This window comes from Nicotiana tabacum, chromosome 22, assembly GCF_000715075.1.
Source record: "Nicotiana tabacum cultivar K326 chromosome 22, ASM71507v2, whole genome shotgun sequence".
NCBI lineage: Eukaryota > Viridiplantae > Streptophyta > Magnoliopsida > Solanales > Solanaceae > Nicotiana > Nicotiana tabacum.
In genome coordinates, this window is record NC_134101.1 from 135764179 (window position 1) to 135789089 (window position 24911).

General features: G+C 38.8%; 1 protein-coding gene across 1 annotated transcript; it reads left to right on the forward strand.

Moving 5' to 3' along the window:
- The first annotated feature begins 1332 nt into the window (after nucleotides 1–1332).
- LOC107784950 (uncharacterized) lies at nucleotides 1333–17255 on the forward strand. The gene is made up of 23 exons (XM_075243819.1): nucleotides 1333–1672; nucleotides 2996–3075; nucleotides 6166–6252; nucleotides 6353–6403; nucleotides 6497–6614; nucleotides 6745–6801; nucleotides 6951–7015; nucleotides 7115–7198; nucleotides 7637–7687; nucleotides 12114–12176; nucleotides 12259–12305; nucleotides 12584–12653; nucleotides 12731–12793; nucleotides 13100–13189; nucleotides 13269–13307; nucleotides 14286–14435; nucleotides 14525–14602; nucleotides 14702–14787; nucleotides 15273–15321; nucleotides 15416–15496; nucleotides 15721–15814; nucleotides 16424–16536; nucleotides 16892–17255. Exons 1-22 carry the CDS (start codon nucleotides 1555–1557, stop codon nucleotides 16489–16491), a joined length of 1689 nt encoding a protein of 562 aa, XP_075099920.1. The 5' UTR covers nucleotides 1333–1554; the 3' UTR covers nucleotides 16492–16536; nucleotides 16892–17255.
- The last annotated feature ends 7656 nt before the right edge of the window (nucleotides 17256–24911 follow it).

The window sequence follows — 24911 nt, forward strand, 5'->3', positions numbered from 1 at the left end:
ATTCATTGTAGAGAGAGAAACTCTGTGTTTACTTAGTACGTAATTAAAGTTGAGCAAAGTTTACTATTAATACCCCTCGGATATAATCAATTGTTCTTCTCTCGAGTAGTTATTGTTTTCTTCTTAATTCATGATATGGTGTGTTGTTGAGACATTATTTATTTTGAAGCCTTCATTTAGAGAAATAATGAGGAAGGATGCTCAAAGAAAGAAATAACATGCAAAAGCTTCATCAAGTTCAAGTCCTCATACGACTATATTTCTATGTCTGAACTATACTGATGTATTTTTGTTGGGAATGTATATATATTGGTTCTTGAAAATTAATTCTATATTCCTGTTCCAAGATATGGTAGAATTCTAACACCGTCCAATGCATGATACAGTGATATACAATAGAAATCTCATTTGCGTGGCCATGGAGGAGTTTATCACATTCTTTTAGGGTAACTACTTTGAACATTTGCAGAAACAATAGATAGTTGTACTGCATATTATGGTATTTGTGGATTTCTGATATGTTTATGTACGAGTATTGTATCTATATACTTAGTGATTACCGGGTTAATTGCCTTCTATAGAGCTGCTCATTCTGATTTTTAGCACCAGCAGGCCGTGCTTATTTTCTTCTCTTTGAAGAAGAAAAAAAAGGAGAAGCATACGAGAAAAGAAATATGAAACGCAAGATGATCTACTTCTCATACATGTGGAATACAAATGCAAAGCTATCTACTTCTCATACATGTAGAATAACAATTGGATATTATGGTTGTTAGTTGTTATTTTGCATATACAAAGTGGAGTAATATATTTCACTTTTAATAATTAATTAAAGTTGTAATAGTTTTTTAATACCTTTAGCGTTTCCTTTGTTATTACGTGCAAGAAATATTACCTAAATTTTATAAAGTTTTGACTAAAATATTAGAAATATAGAACTTTAGATAGTCTCTTAAAACGCCAAAAATTATAAACTACAATTTCTCTTTCCAATAGAGAGGACGAGAGAACTCTATCATTATAGAAGTACAAAAAGGTATCAGATGATTTCATTTGCCGTGATTTTTTTATATGTAATAAATCGATGGCCAAAAATAACTATATTCGTTATATATATATATATATATATATATATATATATATATATATATATAATATTTTATGTTATGCGTTTACTTAGAAGAAGTTTTTATGATCGCATAATTCAGATAAAGTATAATGTAAAGGTAAATTTGACCGAATAATATAATGAAATATATAATATAATATAGTATAGATAATAATATCAGAAAATAAGAGTGATATATTTGACCCTTTCCTAAATGAAAAGAAGAAAGCGACTTGACTGCAGGCTAAAGGTTCCATTGTCTGCTTCTATCAAAGAGTCAATACCTACGAGATGCGCCTTTTTACTCCTTCCCCTCCGACATTTTCTCAAACAGTTGGCCTACGGTTCCTGTGAGTTCTGTGTGTAACTGTAAACCCCTCCGTTTTCCGAACAATACCTCCGCCGAAACCCTAATACAACAAAGTAACCAAGAAGAAGACCACATAATGAAGTACGTTTTGGTAACTGGCGGTGTAGTGAGTGGTCTTGGCAAGGGCGTTACAGCAAGTAGCATCGGCGTTGTCCTTAAAGCATGTGGCCTTCGTGTTACCTCTATCAAAATTGGTTTGTTTTCCTATCCTTTTTTGCCTCAACAAAGTCTAGGCATATGGCCCTGTTTTCCTTTTTGTTTAGCCACTTTTGCTCTTCAACTGTTTTGTTTTCTGTTTTAGTTTCGCTTTAGTTCATGGATAAATATGTATCATTATGATACTGAAAGGACTACCAATATCCATTACTGGAATCAAACAAATAACGATTCATACAAGCTAGTTCTTCTAATTGATAATTTGGCCTAAAAAAGAACTTAAATTTGATTCATTGATTTTTCTTTTTTATTAAGAGGTTTTTGCTTTGGAACGTGGTATTTATACTGAATATCTCTATGAACTAGTTTTATCAATTCCAATAGAATAATCAAAATTTGAACTTGATTCAGATATAGGATCCAAAAAGATGGTAGGAACCCTTTTTTTTTTTCTCACAAAGGCAGTATAGGATAATCCTACAAGTATAGGATAAACTATGAGGATAGAATTTTGACATAATTTTTTATCATAAATTGTTGACAACAATTTATCTGTTGATTAAACTGATATGGAGTAAGAGTAAAGGAAAATGATGCTGCCCATAAAGAGGGAAGTCATTTTTCTCCCTTTTTTTGTGGAAAATAGTTTCTTGGCTGCAATATTTGTCACAATTCAAGGTATCCAAACGCTGGAAAATGTTTTATTGAGGAAATTATTTTCCTCGAAAACATTTTCTGTCATACCACACTTTTGAGTGTTGATTGAAGCAAGTGACATGGAGTAGAAATTGGGATATTTGGAAAAGAAAATGAAAGAAGCATTTCTCTCTTTTGTTTAGAAATCTTATTATTGGAACAATATTTTCCTCAACTCAGGGTAACTGAACATGGGAAACTAATTTCATCCAGATAAATGTATTCACGGGAAACATTCTTCGTCATGCAAAATCCACCATTAGTTTCCCCGTTTTGACTTTCCTGCTTAGCTGATTTGATCTTTGGCCGGTGAAGAATTAACTCTTGTTATGGAGTTTGTGAATGCTTCAGTACTCAATATCCACATTGTGTTCATATGCATAGGTATTTAGCATTAAAATTTTACAAATGATAGAAAAAAGTCAGCTGTATTGCATCTTGCACACAAAGTGTATGTTCTCTGTTGGAAATCAAATTGGAAAGTTGAATAGACTTCTTGTCTTGTTTATCATTTGCTTTTACCTCTGAATCTTCATTTGATGTGTGATGCTTGAATGCCAGTATGATTATTCATGCGTTTTCTTAGTTCTGTTGTTCTGCTGATGGATCTTGAATTGAGAACTTTTGTCTCTCTCAAGTACACTATGACATTTTCATCTTTGCAGATCCATATTTGAACACTGATGCTGGCACCATGTCCCCTTTTGAGCATGGGGAGGTTTTTGTGCTTGATGATGGTGGAGAGGTCTTCCCTTCCTTCTCCATGTTTACTTAGAATTTTTTTTTTCAATTGTCTTTCTTAAATTTGACTCTGTTGTGATGATCTTCAAATAATTATTTGGCATACTGAAAATTAATTTTGTTGGATATTTATATTGTATGCTTTACTTTTGATATGTTTTACCTTATATGGCCTGCATCATGCAGGAGAGCCAGTACGCGATGGTTAACATTCTCTAATTTGATGAGTCCTCATACAATTAAAACTTGTAGAACCAACTTGTTCCACATATAAGTAAATTGTTTCCACTACATCAAGGATAGCTGATATCTTAAAGATCTACTAGCCTGAAAGTGGTAAGTATAAGACACACTTGTTTTTTGATATATACAGGAAGTATACCAAAAAGTAGAGAATTTACATCACAACATGATTCTCTACAAAAGACGCCCAATCTTCTATACAAGTAGGGGTTATATGAGTGCACCAAAAAGCGATCAAAGATAAAAGACTATTCTTTAGATGTGGAAAAGGAGACTCAATCCCATCAAAAGCTTTCCTATTTCTCTTCCCCCAAACTATCCACATGAGAGCTAACAGGGCCAGTGTTAAAAAAAGCGGGCGCTTCCTCGCTTTAAGCGAGAAGCGAAGCGGAGCGGGAGGGGTATCGCTACCAGTGTTAAAAGCGGCTCAGGTATGCATGAGCGACCGCTTGAGAGAAGCGGTGAAGCGCCCAGAAGCGATCGAAGCGGACGATTTTTCAATTAAAAGATCCAAAGTCTTTTTTCAATTAAAAGACCCAAATCGCTGTTTCTATTTTAGCACTTCTTCGACTTCTTTAGTAGCAAACTAGGGTTCTTCAAACTAGCGATTTCTTCCTCACTTCAAGCAGCGATTTGTTCAAGCAAACTAGGGTGGTTCTTCTTCTTCTTCTTCAAGACTTCAACAATACAACAACTTAGTTTCAATAGGTATGTTTTCCAGTTTATTTTCATTCTTCTTTTTCTTTCTAAACGTCCAAAAGTGTTGAAATGATGGCTTGAAAAATTTTTTGCCCAGTTTCTGCCCAATTATTATTATTTTTTTTTAAATTCCGCTTCACTTAAAAAAAGCGGGCGCTTCGCTTCTCGTGAAATGGGGGTTGTCGCTTTTCCTCGCTTCATGCTATTTTTAACACTGAATGGGACGAGCTTCCACGCCTTTTGCTTTCTTCTTCTACGGAAATCGGCCCAGCTATATAACATTTTCTTTACAGTGCTTGGTATCACCCATTGAACACCAAAAAGATTCAGGATTGCCCTCCACAAAGCCGAGGACACAGGGCAATGCAACAAAAAATGATCAATCTCTTTCCCTGAGCTTTTACACATGTAGCACCAACTAAAGAGTGTAATTCCTCTCTTTCGCAAATTTTCAGCAGTCAAAATCACTCCCCTTGCCGCTAGCCATGCAAAAAAGCTTCGTGGGTGCCTTAGGAATCCAGATCGAGGAGTATGGAAAAATGGCCTTCTCTCTCACCAACATACTCTGGTAAAAGGACTTTACGGTGAACAAACCATCGCCACGCAAACCCATCTCCAAGAATCACAAGATGGATGGGGCCTGTCTTGCCCATAAGTCAACAAATCTTGGAGCTCCGCAATCTCCCAATCTTGCATGTTCCTTCTAAGGAGAGGTCCCATACTACCCCCCCCCCCCTTCATGCTCCTTACGAATCTGTTGGACCATCAATTCCTTCTGGTTTGAAACTCTGAAGACGTGGGGGAAGGAGACCCTCAGAGTATCCTCTCCACACCACCTATGATTCCAAAAGTTGATTCTCCTTCCATCTCCCACCCTGTAAGTGATGTTGCCACTGAAGGCTTCCCAATTCTTCATGATGCTCCTCCACATGCCACACCCGAAAGATGCTGTGATTGCCTTGGTCCTCTAACCCTCTCCCGTGGAATCGTACTTTTCTACAATGACCCCCCTCCATAGAGCATGCTCTTCTACCCCGAATCTCCACAGCCACTTCCCCAACAAAGCTCTGTTGAATACCCTAAGATCTTTTACTCCAAGTCCACCCCACTTCTTTAGGGAAGTGACTGTCTGCCAATTCACTAGATGAAACTTTCTAGTTCCATTCGCTGCATACCAAAGAAAATTCTTTTGAAGCCGCTCCAATTTTTCTGTGATGCTCACAGGAGCTTGCAACAGCAACAAGTAATAGGTGGGCATACTCGATAAAGTGCTTTTAATAAGCACTTCCTTACCGCCTTTTGACAAGTACCGTTTCTGCCAGCCTGCTAATCTTTTTTCAACCCTTTCGATCACTGGATTCCAAACCGTAGTATCCTTATGCGAAGCGCCCAATGGGAAACCCAGGTAAGTAGTGAGAAGGGAGCCCACCTTACTTCTGAGAACATAAGACAAAGCATCAATGTTAGCAACCTCACCCACCGGGAAAATCTCACATTTGCCGAGGTTGATTTTGAGTCCTGATACTATCTGAAACCACTGCAGGATCTGCTTCAGGTAGGTCAACTGATCCATATCAGCATCACAGAAAACCAGGGTGTCATCCGCAAAGATCAAATGAGAGACTCTTTGGCCACTTAACACCCCGATCGGAGCTGAGAATCCTCTCAAGAAGCTTCCGCCCGTATAAGACACACTTACATAATGATAAACTTCAAATAATAAGAGAGAGATAGCTTATAAAGATCCTTCATTAGGTTGGAGGTCTGAGTGACCAACGGAATAAAGTGGGAAATGGCCGGTGTTCGACTCCTGGGTGGTGGGGGGTTAAGGTGGAGTCTATCATATCAAAATAAAAATAATGTGCATACTGATACACACTCACTGTTCTTTTATGAAAAAACCTAACCTTTGCATATGTACCTTATTCACAAGATAGAGTTCACAATCTTAGGCGTGGACTGTTCTATGGTACAAAATCAGGTTATCATAGATATCTAATGTTACTTATTCTCTTTTAAAATCTTAAGCTTTTGTGACAAAAATGTCTTCTACCAGAAAATTGGTACTGTATTAACATACAATAGATTCTGGTCTTCCTCTGAAGCATCAAAGATTACTCTTATTCATTACAATAATAATGTGCTTCAACAGGTCGATCTGGATTTGGGAAATTATGAACGTTTTTTGGATGTGACATTGACAAGGGACAACAACATTACCACTGGAAAGATATATCAGGTTCTTATAAATAAACATATACATGTAGATATGTGCCTATCGACTGCTCAGGAATGAGATCTGTTTGACAGTTTTTTTTCCTTTTTGGGTGGGTTACCAGTCTGTTCTGGAGAAGGAAAGGAAAGGTGATTATCTTGGAAAAACTGTTCAGGTGATTATGCTTTCATCTGATATCATATATGGTGCGTCACTGAAAAGAAACCTATATACTCAGAGGAATTTCTCTCTCTCTCTCTATGTGTAGGTGGTTCCCCACATTACTGATGCTATTAAGGATTGGATTGAGTCGGTATCTCTGACCCCTGTGGATGGGAAAGATGGACCTGCAGATGTTTGTGTCATTGAATTGGGGGGGACTGTAGGTAAGTGCTTCTAGAACACTGGTGCATCTAATCTACTAAAAGCCCTAGCCTTCCTGCCCTTCTGGTGCATCTAAGCTACCTGTGCATCTAGCATCTCTTCTCTAGTAACCTCTTTCATAATTGTTTTTAGGTGATATTGAATCGATGCCCTTCATTGAGGCTTTACGGCAATTGTATTTCTCAGTTGGTAAGTAGGATTTTGCATTATGATGGATATGGAAAAGTCATTGGCTTGTTATTCTCTATAAGGAATGCCCTCTTATGATGTGTACTAATGTAATCATTAGCTTCCCTTACTCTAATCTCCTTTTGTAACCTTTTTATTTTTCTCAACAGGGCAAGACAACTTTTGCCTTATTCATGTCAGTCTTATACCTGTACTAGGTGTTGTCGGTGAGCAAGTAATAGTCCATAAAATGTTTATGTTTGAACAATGTGAATTTTCTTTTCATGTTTTTTCTTTCCATATATCCGTCATTGCGTTCTCCATGTGTCTGCAGAAAACAAAGCCTACGCAACATAGTGTGCGGGAGCTAAGAGCATTAGGTTTGACTCCCCATTTTTTGGCATGCCGGTCTGCTCAGGTATGTTGTTTTCCCCATTGATATAAATTCCTGCATTTTATATTTTGTATAAGATGTGAGTCGGTTTGTTTATGCTGGGACTTCCATTATAATTTTGCAATAGCCTAGTCCTAGCGTGAGCTTGGAGATGTAAAGATCTCACAGTAGCCCCTCTGTTATGGTCTTTCCTTCCCCTTCTTTTGGCTTGTTCTCCAAAGTTGTCAAATAACGAGATGTGAACTTCATTCCAGCTTTGTGTGGCATCCTAAGAGTTGGAACCTATCTTTTAACTACTTTATCTCTCTTTATGTGGTAAACCCTTATTGTTACCTAGAGACATGAAAAATTACTTAAGAGGAGAAAATTTTGGAACTGTTTTAAACCTTAAAATTTTAGGATTTTGGTTTCTCTACTACTACATTCTGCTGATATTGTTGAAATATTTCAACTCTCTTGCAGCCTTTACTGGAGAATACAAAACAGAAGCTTTCTCAGTTTTGTCACGTTCCTGTAAGTGTTAGTTTTATTGTATAAATAGTAGTAAATAACCCTAATCCCATATGTATTAGGAGTAGGACATGTATTGTATATATAGGGCTCATTGTATCATTGTCATTTTTAATCAATAATATATTTTTTCCCGTGCTTTCTTACATGGTATCAGAGCATCGGTGAGAAGAGATCTTTGTGCGTCATTCCAGCGATATCCGGGAAGAAAGAACTCAGTCACCGTGCAATTTTCCGGTGACCTAAGTGACTAATTGCGTCAAAGTCACTAATTATCAGTGTTGTGCAAAATCCAACACCACCACAAGGTTCCCAAGAGAGATCCGACCAAACCCGAGAAAAAATCACCAGAAAATAGTTAGCCACGAGCTGTCACGCGCCCGTCGGAGAACTGTTTCCGGCTGCGTGTCTGTCACACGTGCCGGCGCGTATGACCCCTTCCGGTCAGATGTCACACGCGCCGGCGCGTGTGACCCCTTCCGGTCAGATGTCACACGCGCCGGCGCGTGTGACCCCTTCCGGTCAGATTTTGAAAAAATTTCTTCAGGACAGCTTCATCTCCTTGCAATTCCGAGTCCATTAATACTATTTTCGACAGATTCCGACAACTTTGGAATTTTCCGGCGAGCTACAGTGATTTTTCCGGCGTGAACAGTGATCCCCAACAATTTCTACTTTTTCCGGCACGATATTATAATGGAATTCGTATCTGAAGCCTTTAACTCACAATCCGTTGGATTAAATGCAATAAATCCAATCCAGATGGTTTCTTTACCGGATTATATTGAGTTCCTTCAGTACAAAGCACGTAAACAGACATCTTCAGGATTAACCTCCGTTGTTCCAACAAATAGTATCATGATTGGTGTCTCCCAATCTTCACCTTCTGAGTCTTGGGTAATTGATTCAGGTGCATCTGATCATATTTCTGGTAACAAATCTCTTTTCACTAGTATCTCATATTCTCAATCTCTTCCAACAGTCACAATGGCCAATGGGTCTCAAGCCATTGCAACTGCAATAGGTCAAGCAAGTCCACTTCCTTCCTTATCTTTAGACTCAGTTCTTTATGTTCCTGGTAGTCCTTTTAATCTCATAGCCGTTAGTCGCTTAGCCAAATCACTTAAATCTGCTGTTTTATTTCTTGATGACCTTGTTTTTATACAGGAACGCATTACAGGGCGGATCATTGGTACCGGACGTGAATCAGATGGACTTTATTACCTTATCCTTGCAAAATCACATGGACTCGCATCTTGTCTTCCTCCAATAACTTCTCCCGTTACTGATTCACCAAATTTATTACATAAACGGTTAGGACATCCCAGTTTGTCAAAACTTCAGAAAATGGTACCTGGCTTGTCTCACTAGTCCACTCTAGAGTGTGAGTCGTGTCAGCTCGGTAAGCATACCCGCTCCCATTTCCGCGGCGTCTTGACAATCGAGCAGAGTCACCTTTTACTTTAGTCCATTCAGATGTTTGGGGTCCTAGTCGGGTTAGTTCTACCTTAGGATTCCACTACTTTGTTAGTTTCATTGATGATTATTCCAGGTGCACTTGGATATTTTTGATGAAAAATCGATCTGAGTTGTTTTCTATTTTCCAGACCTTCCATGCTGAAATTCAAAATCAATTTGGGGTTTCTATCCGTATATTTCGTAGTGATAATGCCCTAGAGTATTTGTCTTCCCCATTTCAGCAGTTTATGAACTCCCATGGGATTATTCATCAAACATCTTGTCCGTACACATCCCAACAAAATGGGGTAGCTGAAAGAAAGAATAGACATCTTATTTAAACTGCTCGTACCCTGCTCATACAATCTCATGTTCCGCTGCGTTTTTGGGGGGATGCAGTTCTTACATCTTGTTATCTTATTAATCGTATGTCATCTTCAGCTATCCAAAATCAAGTTCCATTCTCTGTCCTGTTTCCCCACTTACCTTTGTTCTCTCTTCCACCCCGTGTCTTTGGGAGTACGTGCTTTGTTCATGACCTTACTCCAGGAAAAGATAAGTTAGCTCCTCGTGCTCTTAAGTGCATATTTCTGGGTTACTCGAGAACGCAAAAGGGATATCGATGTTATTCTCCTGACCTTCAGCGATTTCTTATGTCTGTTGATGTTACCTTCTTTGAAACCCAATCATACTTCACAGGTCCAGTTAATCACTTAGATATTTCTGAGGTGCTACCTGTTCCTTCTTTTGGAGATTCAGTCCCTATCTCCCATTCATCTTCCTCCATAGCTCCACCGCCTACAGTTCCAGTTACAGCTCCACCACCTATAACTCCAGTGTCACCACCGAGTCTAGTGCCACCACCTAGTCCAGTTCCACCAACTATAGCTCCAGTGCCACTACCTAGTCCAGTTCCACCAACTATAGCTCCAGTGCCACCACCTAGTCCAGTTCAACCTTCTACAACTCCACCACTCCTGACTTATCATCGTCGTCCGCCCCCAACATCATGACCAGCTGATTCACGTCCTGCACCTGACCCTACTAATACTGTGGACTTGTCTCCTCTTAATCAACCGATTGCACTACGAAAAGGTATACGGTCCACACTTAATCCTAATCCTCATTATATCGGTTTAAGTTACCATCGTCTCTCATCATCCCATTGTGCATTTGTGTCATCTTTGTCCTCTGTTTCCATCCTTAAGTCTACAGGTGAAGCACTGTCTCATACCGGATGGCGACAGGCTATGATTGACGAGATGTCTGCTTTATATACGAGTGGTATTTGGGAGCTTGTTCCTCTTCCTTCAGGTAAATCGACTATTGGTTGTCGTTGGGTGTATTTAGTCAAAGTTGGTCCAGATGGCCAGGTTGATCGACTTAAGGCTCGTCTTGTTGCCAAATGATATACTCAGATATTTGGACTCGATTACAGTGATACTTTCTCACCCGTGGCTAAAATTGCATCAGTCCGCCTTTTTCTATCCATGGCTGTTGTTCGCCATTGGTCTCTCTATCAGTTGGACATTAAGATTGCTTTTCTTCACGGTGACCTTGAGGATGAGGTTTATATGGAGCAACCACCTGGTTTTGTTGCTCAGGGGGAGTCTAGTGGCCTTGTATGTCGGTTGTGCCGGTCCCTCTATGGTCTAAAGCAGTCTCCTTGAGCCTGGTTTGGTAAGTTCAACACAATTATTCAGTAGTTTGGCATGACTCGTAGTGAAGCTGATCACTCTGTTTTTTATCGACATTCTGCTTCAAATCTCTGTATTTATCTGGTCGTTTATGTTGATGATATTGTTATTACCGGCAATGATTAGGATGATATTAGTAAGTTGAAGCAACATCTCTTTCAGCACTTTCAAACTGGGCAGATTAAAGTATTTTATGGGTATTGAGGTCGCTCAGTCTAACTCAAGTATTGTGATCTCACAACGGAAGTATGCCTTAGATATTCTTGAAGAGACAGGAATGACAGGTTGTAGACTTGTTAACACTCTGATGGATCTGAATTCTAAACTTCTGCAGGACAGGGGGAGCCTCTTGGCGATCCTGCAAGATATAGGCGGTTGGTTGGTAAATTAAATTACCTCACAGTGACTGGACCTAACATTTCCTTTCCTGCGAGTGTTGTGAGTCAGTTTATGGATTCTCCCTGTGATAGTCATTGGGATGCAGTTGTCCGCATTCTTCGGTATATAAAATCAGCTCCAGAGCTTATTGTTTGAAGATCGAGGCCATGAGCAGATCGTTGGATACTCAGATGCTGATTGGGCAGGATCACCTTCTGATAGACGTTCTACGTCCGGATATTATGTCTTAGTGGGAGGAAATTTGGTGTTCTGGAAGAGCAAGAAACAGAATGTGGTTGCTCGGTCTAGTGCAGAAGCAGAATATCGAGCAATGGCTATGGCCACATGTGAGCTAATTTGGATCAAACAGTTGCTCAAGGAGTTGAAATTTGGTGAGATTAGTCAGATGAGACTTGTGTGTGATAATCAAGCTGCTCTTCATATTGCGTCAAATCCAGTGTTCCATGAGAGAACTAAACACATCGAGATTGACTGTCACTTTGTTAGAGAAAAGATACTCTCGGGAGATATTGCTACAAAATTTGTGAAGTCGAATGATCAGCTTGCTGATATTTTCACCAAGTCCCTCACTGGTCCTCGTATTAGTTATATATGTAACAAGCTCGGTACATATGATTTATATGCACCAGCTTTGAGGGGGAGTGTTAGTTTCATTGTATAAATAGTAGTAAATAACCCTAATCCCATATGTATTAGGAGTAGGACATGTATTGTATATATAGGGCTCATTGTATCATTGTCATTTTTAATCAATAATATATTTTTTCCCGTGCTTTCTTACATGGTATCAGAGCATCGGTGAGAAGTTTTGTGATTTTGCGTCTAGAATTGGGAGTTCCTCTTCATTTCTTCCGTTTTGATCTGCTTCCCTACAGGTTGCTAACATCCTAAATATCCATGATGTTCCAAACATTTGGCATATTCCGCTCCTGCTTCGGGTGGGTCTACCAACTGCTACCTTTTGTCCTTTGACATATGTTATATAAAAATGTTGGTGCTAAAGTTACATATATGTCACAGAACCAAAATGCACATGATGCCGTTCTAAAGCAATTGGATTTGCTGAGGTAATAACTTACCTCCTTTCTGTAATATAAACAGTAATTTAGATTTAGAATGTGACCGTCCTCTTCCCATCTCATATTTCCTCACTATTCTACTGAAATGAAAAAATGTTTCTCAACTTGGATGAATTCGATATGCAGTTCTCTCTCTTTTATGATTTTCTAGCAGTAATTTTGCTATTTAGGTTTAGTTTCTAGTAGCTGATATCTGACATATACAATGAGCAAGTTAGAGCAAGTTGCTTGATGTGTCCTCTGAGATTAGTGTTTCTCCGTGTCAGTGTCGCAAAACCTGTTGATTTACGGGAGTGGACGAGAAGAGCTGAGACCTTCGACAACCTTACCAAAACTGTTAGTAGGATTTACACAATGTAGGTATACTTTTAACAAATATATACATTGTAATTGAAAACTACCTTTTTCCGCAGGTTAGAATTGCGATGGTTGGGAAGTATGTTGGATTAACAGACTCTTACTTATCTGTAGTGAAGGTAACAATATGAAACTACAAAAACATGCACCGTCTTTATTAAGCTTACATTTTGTATTTGGGATGTGTTTTTTCCGTTTGACCATAGTCAAATTTAGCATTGCCTTTTTTCTTAAAGCAGCTTTTCCCATTGTCCTGCTTTCTAGTTTTGAAATCTGAACATTCTTATAAGCGTTAAACTGTTAATTCCTTATCTTCACTTGTTTCTTTCCCATATTTATGGGCCCTCCTGGATGCATTTATCGAATGTTTATATATGCTATGGTGTTGACTAGTCTGTTTTATAATTTTTTTCTTCATATTTTAGGCCCTTTTGCATGCATGTATTGCATGTTCATATAAGCCATCCATTGACTGGATTGCAGCATCAGATCTTGAAGATGATAGTGCTCAATCGGTACTTATATTTCTCTCTGTTTTTGGTTAGGTGCTGTTATGAGCTTCTGATTGCAACTATCTTATCGTTTTTCTGTCAGGCCCCAGAAGCTTATGCAACAGCGTGGGAGACTCTAAGGGTAAAAGTTGATCCTTGTCTAGTAATAATATTGTGTCATCCATCATTCTTGTTCGCTCCTTTAATGTCAGTTCATTCTTAGACATGAATTACTAAGACTGCCTTTTCTAGTTGAAGGGAAAGTTTATTAGTCTTCAATGATGACTTCTTAACATGGCATATTATTATTTTTCTCATCTTGAGATATGAGTCATCTGTCAATGCAGTACTTTCATTCTCTCTCTCTCTCTCTCTCTCTCTCTTTCTCTCTCTCTCTCTCTGTTTTCTTTCCTTTTGTGGTTGTATCATTTCTAGCATAGTTGAGTTTTCATGTGGTGGTTATGGGTTTTCAGTTTCTATATCATTTCTGCATGATTGCTCACTTGAGACGTGTTAACTATCCCACATTAGTCGAGGGAATGGACTGTTGTCTCCTTATATGGTCTTGCACAATCCTCATTTCATGAGCTAACTTTTGGGGTGTGAGGCTCAAAGTCCATTTCCTTTATATGGTATTAGAGTCAAACGTATTCCAGTTCTTGGTTTACTTAGTGTTAGGCCCCCATGTTATGTTGTCCCACGCTCCAGATGTCCAGCCTTGGCGTATGTGGTGGGGGTTGGGGGTTGGGAGGGTTAAGTGTCCGACATTGATTGAGAAATGGATTGTTGTTTCCTTAAATGGTTTTGGACAATCATCAACTCACAACATACATCTTAGGTAAAGCCCAAAGTTTATCTTCTTTACAACATGCATGTGAATATGCCACTATGGTAAGACTTCTAGCAGTCTAGCTAACCATCTATCCCTGAATATGTTTTTCTCGTAATGATTATCAAGATTCAAGATTGCAAAAATGTTTGGGCGAGTCTTATGCTGCTAAGCACCCTTTCGCGCTGGTGCTTTCATCACAGAGGCTCAGCTGTTACTGTAGAACTCATTCTTTGATAGAGTACATAACTCATTTTACAACCTATTGAGATTGAAACCAATCTTTTCCAGGGTGCAGCATGTGTCTTGGTTCCTGGTGGGTTTGGTGATCGTGGTGTCAAGGGGATGATATTGGCTGCAAGGTATGCTAGGGAGAATAATGTACCGTATCTCGGGATTTGTTTAGGGATGCAGATTTCTGTAATTGAGTTTGCCAGATCTGTAAGTTGATTCTTTTAGACTGTCAAATTGGAATATCTTGTGTTTAAACCATCTCTTTTATGTGCCTGTATCTCTTTTCAATTTTGCAGGCGTTGCATATGGAAAAAGCAAACAGTGAAGAGTTTGATCCCCAGACACCGGAGCTTGTTGTAATATTTATGCCTGAGGTAGTTAGCTCTTAATAATTCAAAGAGATGACTAAATATTTGTCTCGTTAATATGTTTCTCTTTATGCCTTTTCTAATATCACTGTTTTTATTTTGCAGGGGTCAAAAACACATATGGGAAGCACCATGAGGCTTGGATCTAGGAGAACGTTGTTCCAGACTCCTGATTGTATCACGTCAAAACTGTATGGAATCTACACATCAATGTTGACACATTCAATTTATGAAGTACTACTTTATCTAGTATCATTTATTCATCATAACAGTGCCTTGACCAGATGCTTGATCAATTAGATTTCTGTGGACTTATAGGATATAATTAGTCTAGAATTGCCAATTTCTTTGGAGCATCTCTACACCAGGAGCATAAGATGTGATTTTGTGTCGGTATCGTTTGGGATTCGCCCCATCATAATAGTTCACCCATCTGCTTTCATTGAGATATTACTAGTTCTCTTTCACCTATGTAAGATTAGCTTAGATACAGGATGTAAAATGGGTTTTTTTGGGATCTCTGCTGGCTTGTTTTTGTTTTTGCTCTCTGGTTATTGGTTGCACGTCCCTTCAATGGTTTTCTAATAAATTATTACCTGTCAAAAAAAATAAAAGATTTTTCTTAATTTCCAGTGTGTGTTTCCTGATACATGCACAATATCTTTTCTCTTGACAGGTATAGCAATTCTAAGTATGTGGATGAACGGCATCGCCATAGATATGAGGTTAACCATAGGCCTTACACTTGTTGCATGGTGATCCTTGCTGCATGAAGTATGCTGTCATGCCCACTGAATAAAATGGTGGTACATATTGCAGGTCAATCCTGAAGTTGTAGGGACTTTGGAAGAAGCTGGTCTGAGATTTGTGGGAATGGACGAAAGTGGAAAACGAATGGAGGTTTGATTTTGGACTATAGGCTTTAAATTGCTATTGACTTGGTGAAAACTATTCTTCATAATCCTTTGGTTTTAGACTCCATTATGTCCATAAGCTTAACTTCACAAGCTTTATGTTCTAGTAATTATTGGTTCGCATTGTTTTAAGTTCTTCATTACTTTTCTTCTTCTTGTTATTGCTTGTAGATTTTTCTCAATTTTTTCATCCTCTTATTCTTTGTGCAGATATTAGAGCTTCCAGGTCACCCATTTTATGTTGGTGTGCAATTTCATCCTGAATACAAGTCAAGGCCAGGGAGACCTTCAGCTCCTTTTCTAGGTAGGACTTAGATGGTTGACTTTTTTCTTTTAAATTTTAAAATAAAAACTGATAGTATAGCCTATAAACTTGATGCAATTTGCATGCATGTGGTGTTGCTTTTTAATGTTTCTGCAGTCATTTTCTGCGAACGGATTGTGTTAATGCAGCAGAGTCAGTATGAAATCTTTTATTTAAGATGGCAAAATCATTATTTTGGCAGTTGCCCGTACTTTTTTTTTTTTGCAGTAATTTGTGATCATTGTTCGTGCTAATAATGGCATCAATGTGATGTTTATCTAAATGGGCATGTTCGTCATTTAGCAGTTATTTACACTGGAAGAAATCTATGTTTGCTCTTGCGTTCCCTTAGATTAACAGTTGAGCTTGTTATTATTATTTGCTCCATATTTCTACCCTGCTAGAGACCTGGATTAATAGTACAGAAAACTTCCATTGCTTTTAGCTGAGGATAATAGCATAAGCTCACAGCATGCCAGAAAACTTCTATTGCTTTTAGCTTGTGCAGTCTCGGAACAGGATTGTACAGATTTTGCAACTTGTTTATTGGCATGCTGTGACCATTGCCAGCAGTGGAAGTAGTACCTTACAATTGTCATTGTACTGTAGGGCTTATCATGGCAGCAACAGGACAGTTAGAAGCTTACGTCCAGATGCAGCAGAATGGAAGCATATAAGCAAAACAGCAGCCGTAACTAGTTGGGTAAATTTTTGTTCACAAGGTACATTACTGTCTTTTATTTTTATGGCCTGCACCCGCTATAGTACTCTTCTTCAACATTTTGGAGTGTTCTTTTCTCACTTTGGTGTGCTGCCCAACACCAGCCGCGACCTGTAGTCGCCAGTACTTGTCCCAGGGGGTCTAAAGCTGAATTTTGTAGATTATGCGTCTATTCTTGTCATTTGAAATTTTTGTAGTTCCTTTACAAATTTACAATTCCAACAATTTAGCTGAGAGTACTTGGGGGGAGGGGGTTTCTGCCATTCTGATGAAAGATGAAACTTGTGTGGTATTGAGTTGGCAACTGCTTCAGTCTCTCTTCGATAATTTAATCTTCCAAGTGGTTTTGATTGCAGGAAAATTGATTTTGTGGTGTGATCCTTTCCAATCCTTGTCAACTGGTGGTGAGATAAATGTTGACGTACTGCACATGTTTGCTTGTGGACCAGAGCCCCCTCGAGTATGCAGAGCTGCGTTCTATGGTTGTCAGTCATTTCGAAGTGATTTAGCTAATACCCTTCTTGTTACTTGTCAACTTTGTTGACAACAGATAATTTAAAGATTTAGTTTGAGTTCTTTGGTTCTTTCTCTACTGCATTCTGATGGCGCCTCTTTTTCTTTATGTTTTTAACAAAGATTGTTTTGCGAATGACAGTGTTGTAAACATTTATTGCCTAGACTCAAAACGGAAATCGGGGACGTGAGATGGTGAAATTCTTTTACATATGATCCAAGAGTCACTAAAGGTGGACAAGTTGGATTAGAGCCAAAGACTTTATAAGGTGAAATATATATTTGAGGGTAAAAACCCTTGCAGGATCGGTTCCAACAGTCTGATTATGTCCCGAATGGGGAATTCAGTTCAATTTGTATTGTTTCCAAGAAAAGGTTGCCAGATCATGGATTCTACAGTTTGAACATCTGGAAAGGAAATAATAGTTTCACTTACGATCTTCAAGATTGAATCGGAAAAGCAGAAAAATACTCCCAACAAATATCTGCTAAAAGAAGAACGAAAATTTGTGTAGGTGAAAATTGGTTGGTGCCATAGTTGTACATGGCTCTTGTGAGTTCCAGCTCAACACTACTAGAAATTTGGTAAATACCGACCAAAATTTTTCGACCAACATTGGTCGGTCAAAAAAAGCGACCAAAGTTGGATGGAAACTGGGAGAAAAGTATTTTATATTTATTTAAATAAAATACCGACCAAAGTTGGTCGGTAAGTTGGTCAACAAATTGACCGAGCTGGTTAGACTTGCTTAGTCAAAGAAACTTTCACATTACCGACCAACTTTCGTCGGTAATGTGGACCCAATTTTTAAAATTTAATAGTTATATTATTATTTAAAATATTTTATAAAATTTAAAGAAATTTTATTTAAAATTGCCGACCAAAGTTGGTCGGTTAATTCAGGGGAAGCATTTACCGACCAACTTTGGTCGGTATATTTTAATTTCTGGAAAATAACCGACCAAAGCTGGTCGGTTATTAGGTCAACATTGGTCAAAATTATGAATCACTTTTATATTTACTATCTAAATAATATAAATGTAATCCGTTAACACTTTTGTAATACAAATAATGAATACACGAACATATATACTAACATATACTATAACATGCTATATATGTAGTTAAAGTAGTACAACGAAGCATGTGTATATATATATATATATATATATATATATATATATATATATATATATATGTAGAGAGAGATAGATAGATAGATATAGGTCAAACGTGTTTTTAATATTCAACGATGCATCTAAGTAAGTTATAAGTCGATGAATCAATTTACAAACAAATATATTTAATGATAAATTACATATACTAATTGGGATCTTCACAAGTCTATCAATCCCTATTTGATCTATTTGATGATAAATTATATAAATTTTTAAGTCGTTGAATATTAAAAACAAAACGTTTGATCTATATCTATTAATCGTAAAAACAAAACGTCTCGACTTATATCGATTAATATATGTCATGCATTATTAGTGATGAATGAATGTAATCCGTTAACTCTTTTGTAATACGAATAATGAATACACTAACATATACTATAACATGTTATATATGCAGTTAAAGTAGCATAACGAAGTATGTGTGTTATATATATACGCACACTAACATATACTATAACAAGCTATAGATATAGTTAAAGTATTACAATGAAGTGTCTCTGTGTGTGTGTATACTTTGATAGTCGCATATATATAAGAACACGAAGCGCTAGGAACAAAGGGTCAGGTTCTTTTAGGGATTGATAGATTTGTTAATCAATTCATCAACTTATAACTTATTTAGATGCATCGATGAATATTAAAAACAAAATATTTTGACCCATATCGATTAATATAAAAAACAAAACGTCTCGACCTAAAATCGAATAATATTATATTGGTTTATCAATTGATTAATTATTCGTACGTAGTAATGTATAAGATTGATCATCAATTATAATATAGTGTATGTGTGTGTGTGTGAAATTACTCATATACTTAACTATAACTTAGAAAATTTATTTACATAGATGCTATTATAATTTATTAAAAGTAATTACCTAGTTAATATAATTTTTTGTAAAGATTATACTTATAGTTTATAATTATTTATAATAGTTGTATAGTTAAATAAAATAAATGTTTATAGTTAATAATAATTTTTTATAGCTTATAATATTTTAAGAAATAAAAACAAAAAAAAAAGAATTTAGTTTTTTTTTACTTTTGTCGGTTTTTGGTCAAACAGTCAACACTTAATGTACCGACCAAAATTACCAACCAACGTTGGTCGGTAATTCTGAAATACATAATGAAATAACGAGCTCCCCCTCCCCCCATTTCTCTTACTTTCTTCCCCAAATTTTCCCTAACTCCTCCTTCAATACCTTCCCCTCTCCTTCTCTATTTCCCTCACACAAATCTCATTTCCAACACCGCATCGCCACCGCCCGTCGCCTGCCATCGCCGTCGCCGACCACTGCCACTGCCACTATGCTACCGTCCCTCTCCTTCTCCACCTAAAAATTCTAGGTTTGAATTACGACCCATTTCTTTGATATTTCTAGGTTTTGTTTCAATTATTTGAACATTGTATTTTATTATTTCAATTAGAGTTTTAATTATTTGAACATTGTTTTTATTGAGGACTAGGGTTTAGGTCTTGTTTTAATTTAGTTTTGTTAATTAGTTTTATTAACTAATTAGTTTAATTAGTCTTGAATAGTTTAGTTAGAATTGAATTATTAACTTTGTATTGTCTTGAATAGTTTAGTTAGAATCTAGGGTTTAGGATTTGTTCTTGTGAATTGAATTGAATTTTTAGGATATGCATTGAACTTTTAGGATATAAATTGAACTTTTAGTTTATGAATTGAACTTTTAGTTTATAAATTGAAATTTTAGGATATGAATTGAACTTTTAGGATATGAATTGGACCTTTTGGATATGAATTGAATTTTTAGTTTATGAATTGAACTTTTTGGATATGAATTGAGCTTTTAGTTTATAAATTGAACTTTTAGGATATGAATTGGACCTTTTGGATATGAATTGGACTTTTAGTTTATAAATTAAAATTTTAGGATATGAATTGAACTTTTAGGTTATGAATTGAACTTTTAGGATTTGAATTGGACCTTTTGGATATGAATTGAATTTTTAATTTATGAATTGAACTTTTTGGATATGAATTGAACTTTTAGTTTATGAATTGAACTTTTAGGATATGAATTGAACTTTTAGGATACGAATTAACTAAATTAATTTGTTCTTGTTTTATTTGTATAGATGGAACATCGTACTTGGATGTACAATATGAAGTATCCTAATCGGCAGGGATTGCCTGAGGATTTTGTAGAAGGGTTGATTACTTTATTAGACATGCAATGTCACTTCCACCATACCAAAGTGAAGGAGTAATTATGTGCTCTTGTGTCAGGTGCGACTGTATGAAATTTGAAAATCCGGAGGAAGTTAAGCTCCATCTTTATAGGAAGGGGTTTATAGAGAATTACTTTGTGTGAACTAATCATGGAGAGATCGATGGTGGCCGTGAGATATTTCATAACATGGTTGTCGGTGAAAGTAGTAGGTCGGTGGAGACCTCGGAATTCAATTCCGGGCATACGCCCAAGTCCCATATTTTCCTACAAACCCTCCGGGACCGTAAATCACAGGTCTGAGTCCGTTTACCCAAAATGTTGACCGAAGTCAACTTAAATTAAATTTTAAAGGCCAAATTAACATTTTCATCACATTTCCACATAAAAGTGTTCCAGATATATGCTCGGACCGTGCACGTAAATCGAGGTGACGAAAAAGGAGGCTTCTAAGGCCTCAAAACACTTGATTTACTCGTAAATCAAGTGATGACCTTGGTCATCGCATCCTCTACCTCTAAAATAACCGTTCGTCCTTGAATGGACATAAGAAAGAAGTACCTGAGTCGCGGAAAAGATGGGGATAACGGCTCCGCATATCGGACTCAGACTCCTAGGTCGATGCCTCAACAGGCTGACCTCTCCATTGAACACAAATAGAAGGGAAACTCTTCGATCTCAACTGACGAACCTGCCGGTCTAGAATAGCTACCAGCTCCTCCTCATATGACAAGTCCTTGTCCAACTGGACAGTGCTGAAGTCTAACACGTGGGATGGATAGCCGTGATACTTCTGAAGCATGGACACATGAAACACTGGATGCACAACTGATAAACTCGGCGGCAACGCAAGTCTGTAAGCCACCTCTCCTACTCGATCAAGAATCTCAAATAGGCCAATGAACCTAGGGCTAAGCTTTCCCTTCTTTCCAAATCTTATCACGCCCTTCATAGGCGACACCCGATGCAACACTCGCTCGCCAACCATGAACGCCACATCACGAACCTTACGGTCGGCATATCTCTTTTGCCTAGACTGAGCTATACGAAGCCTATCCTGAATGATCCTGACCTTGTCCAAGGCATCCTGTACTAGATCTGTACCCAACAACTGAGCCTCTCCTGGCTCAAACCATCCAACCGGCACTGCCTACCATATAAAGCCTCATAAGGAGCCATCTGAATGCTCGATTGGTAACTGTTGTTGTAGGCAAACTACGCTAAAGGCAAAAACTGATCCCACGAGCCTCCAAAGTCAATGACACAAGCTCGGAGCATATCTTCCAAAATCTGAATAGTACGCTCGGACTGCCCGTCCGTCTGAGGATGAAATGCTGTGCTCAACTCGACCCATGTTCCCAACTCACACTGAACTGCTCTCCAGAAATGTGAGGTAAACTGCGTACCTCGGTCCGAAATAATAGACACGGGAACACCATAAAGATGAACAATCTCCCAGATATAGATATTACCTAACCTCTCAAAGGAATAGGAGACTGCCACAGGAATGAAATGCGCTGACTTAGTCAGTCTATCAACAATAACCCACACTGCATCGAACTTCCTCTGAGTCCGTGGGAGTCCAACAACAAAGTCCATAGTGATACGCTCCCACTTCCACCCGGGAAGCTCAATCCTCTGAAACAAACCACAAGGTCTCTGATGCTCGTACTTTACCTGCTGACAATTCAAACACCGAGCCACATACGCAACAATATCCTTCTTCATCCTTCTCCACCAATAATGCTTCCACAAATCCTGATACATCTTAGCGGCGCCCGGATGAATAGAGTACTGAGAACTATGGGCCTCCTCTAACATCAACTCTCAGAGTCCATCCATATAGGCAAACAAACTCGACCCTGTTGCCTTAAAACCCCATCATCTCCTAATGTAACCTGCTTGGCACCACCGTGCTGCACCGTGTCTCTATGGACACACAAATGAGGATCATCATACTGCCGATCTCGGATACGCTCCAATAAAGAAGAACGAGTGACTGTGCAAACTAATACACGGCTAGGCTCAGAAACATCCAACCCCACGAACTGATTGGCCAAAGCCTGAACATCCAAGCAAGCGGTCTTTCACCGACCAGAATATACGCAAGACTGCCCATACTGGCTGACTTTCTACTCAAAGCATCAGCCACCACATTGGCCTTCCCCGGATGACATAAGATGGTGATATCATAGTCATTCAATAGCTCCAACCACCTTCTCTGCCTCAAATTTAGCTCCTTCTGCTTGAAGAAATACTGTAGACTCTTGTGATCCATGAACACCTCACATGCCACGCCATACAGATAATGCCTCCAAATTTTTAATGCTTGAACAATGGTTGCTAACTCCAAATCATGGACCGGATAGTTCTTCTCATGAATCTTTAACTGGCACGAAGCATAAGCAATGACCTTTCCATCCTGCATCAACACCGCATCAAGTCCAATACGAGATGCATCTCAATAAATTGTATATGGCCTTGAACTTGTGGGAAAAACCAACACCGACACCGTAGTCAAAGCTATCTTAAGCTTCTGAAAGCTTGCCTCACACTCGTTTGACCACCTGAACTGGGTACCCTTTTGGGTCAACCTGGTCATCGGGGCTGCAACATATGTAAACTCATCCACAAACCGACGATAATAGCCCGCCAAACCCAAGAATTCCAGATCTCTATAGCTGATGTGGGTCTAGGCCAGTCCTTGACTGCCTCTATCTTCTTTGGATCTACCTGAATACCCTATGCTGAAACAACATGACCCAAGAAAGCAACTGACCCCAGTTAAAACTCATACTTCGAAAACTTAGCATACAACCAAGTATCTCTCAAGGTCTGAAGAACAACTCTCAGATGCTGCTCATACTCCTCCCGGCTGCGGGAATAAATCAAAATGTCATCAATGAAGACTATCATGGATGAATCCAAGTAAGGTCTGAACACTCGGTTCATCAAATCCATAAAAGCTGTTGGGGCATTCGTCAACCCAAATGACATCACCAAGAACTCATAGTGCCCGTACCGAGTGCGGAAAGCTGTCTTAGGGACATTGATTGCCCTAATCTTCAACTGATGGTAGCCAGATCTCAAGTCAATCTTCGAAAATACCTTGGTACCCTGAAGCTGATCAAACAAATCATCAATCCACGGTAATGGATACTTATTCTTGATTGCAACCTTGTTCAACTGCCGGTAATCTATACGCATTCGCATCGATCCATGCTTCTTCTTAACAAACAACACCAGCGCACTCCAAGGCGAGACACCAGATCTAATGAAGCCTTTCTCAAGCAGGCCTTGCAACTGCTCCTTCAATTCTTTAAACTCAGGCGGGGCCATACGATACGACATGATGGAAATGGGCTGAGTGCCTGGAGCCAAATCAATGCAGAAGTCAATATTTCTGTCGGGTAGCATACCCGGCAGGTCCAAAGGAAATACCTCAGGAAACTCCCAAACAACAAGCACATAATCCATAGAAGGAACCTCAGTACTAAAATCACAAACGTATGCCAAATTGGCCAAACACCCCTTCTCGACCATACGACGAGCCTTCATATATGAGATAACACTATGGGTAGAATGACTAGAAGTCCCTCTCCACTCTAAACGAGGCAACCTCAGCAAGGCATGACAGTCCAAGATTGCGTGGTAAGGTGATAACCAGTCCATCCCTATTATGACATCAAAATAAACCATATCCGAAAGTAACAAATTTACATGAGTCTCAAGACCTCCAATCACAACTACACATGAATGATGGACATAATCTACCACAATAGAATCACCCACCGATGTAGACACATATACAGGAGCACTCAAGGAATCACTAGGCATGACTAGATACGGTGCAAAATAAGATGACACATAGGAGTATGTAGACCCTGGATCAAATAGCACTGAAGAATCCATACTACAAACCAGAACAGTACCTATGATAACTGCATCGGAAGCCTCAGCCTCAAGTCTGGCTGGAAGAGCATAACATCGGGGCTAGGCCCCACCACTCTGAACTACATCTCTGGGACGGCCTGTTGCTGGCTGGCCTCCACCTCTAGAGACCTGAGCTCCACCTCTAATACCTCTACCTCCACCTCTAGCACCTCTACCTCCACCTCTAGCTGGCTGGGCGGGCGGTGGAACACTCCGTGCCTGAACCATGGCACGGGAACCCTGTTGCTGAGAACTACTCGGTGCTCGAGGGAAAAATCTAGCAATATGTCTCATGTCACCACAAGTAAAACAAGCTTTCGGCTGCTGGGCTTAACGACCCTGAAAACTCTGAAGCGGAGGTGCACTGATAGGAGCTGGCGATGCACTATAGGACTGTTGATCAGAATACTACATGTGAGAACCACGACCACCTGGGGCTCCATGAGAAGCCTGAAGTGCTGACTGAGACGACCTGGGAGGACGGCCCCTACCAAAAGAATCCCTGCCTCCAGATGAGGCACCACTGAACCTACCAGAATGATGAAGTCT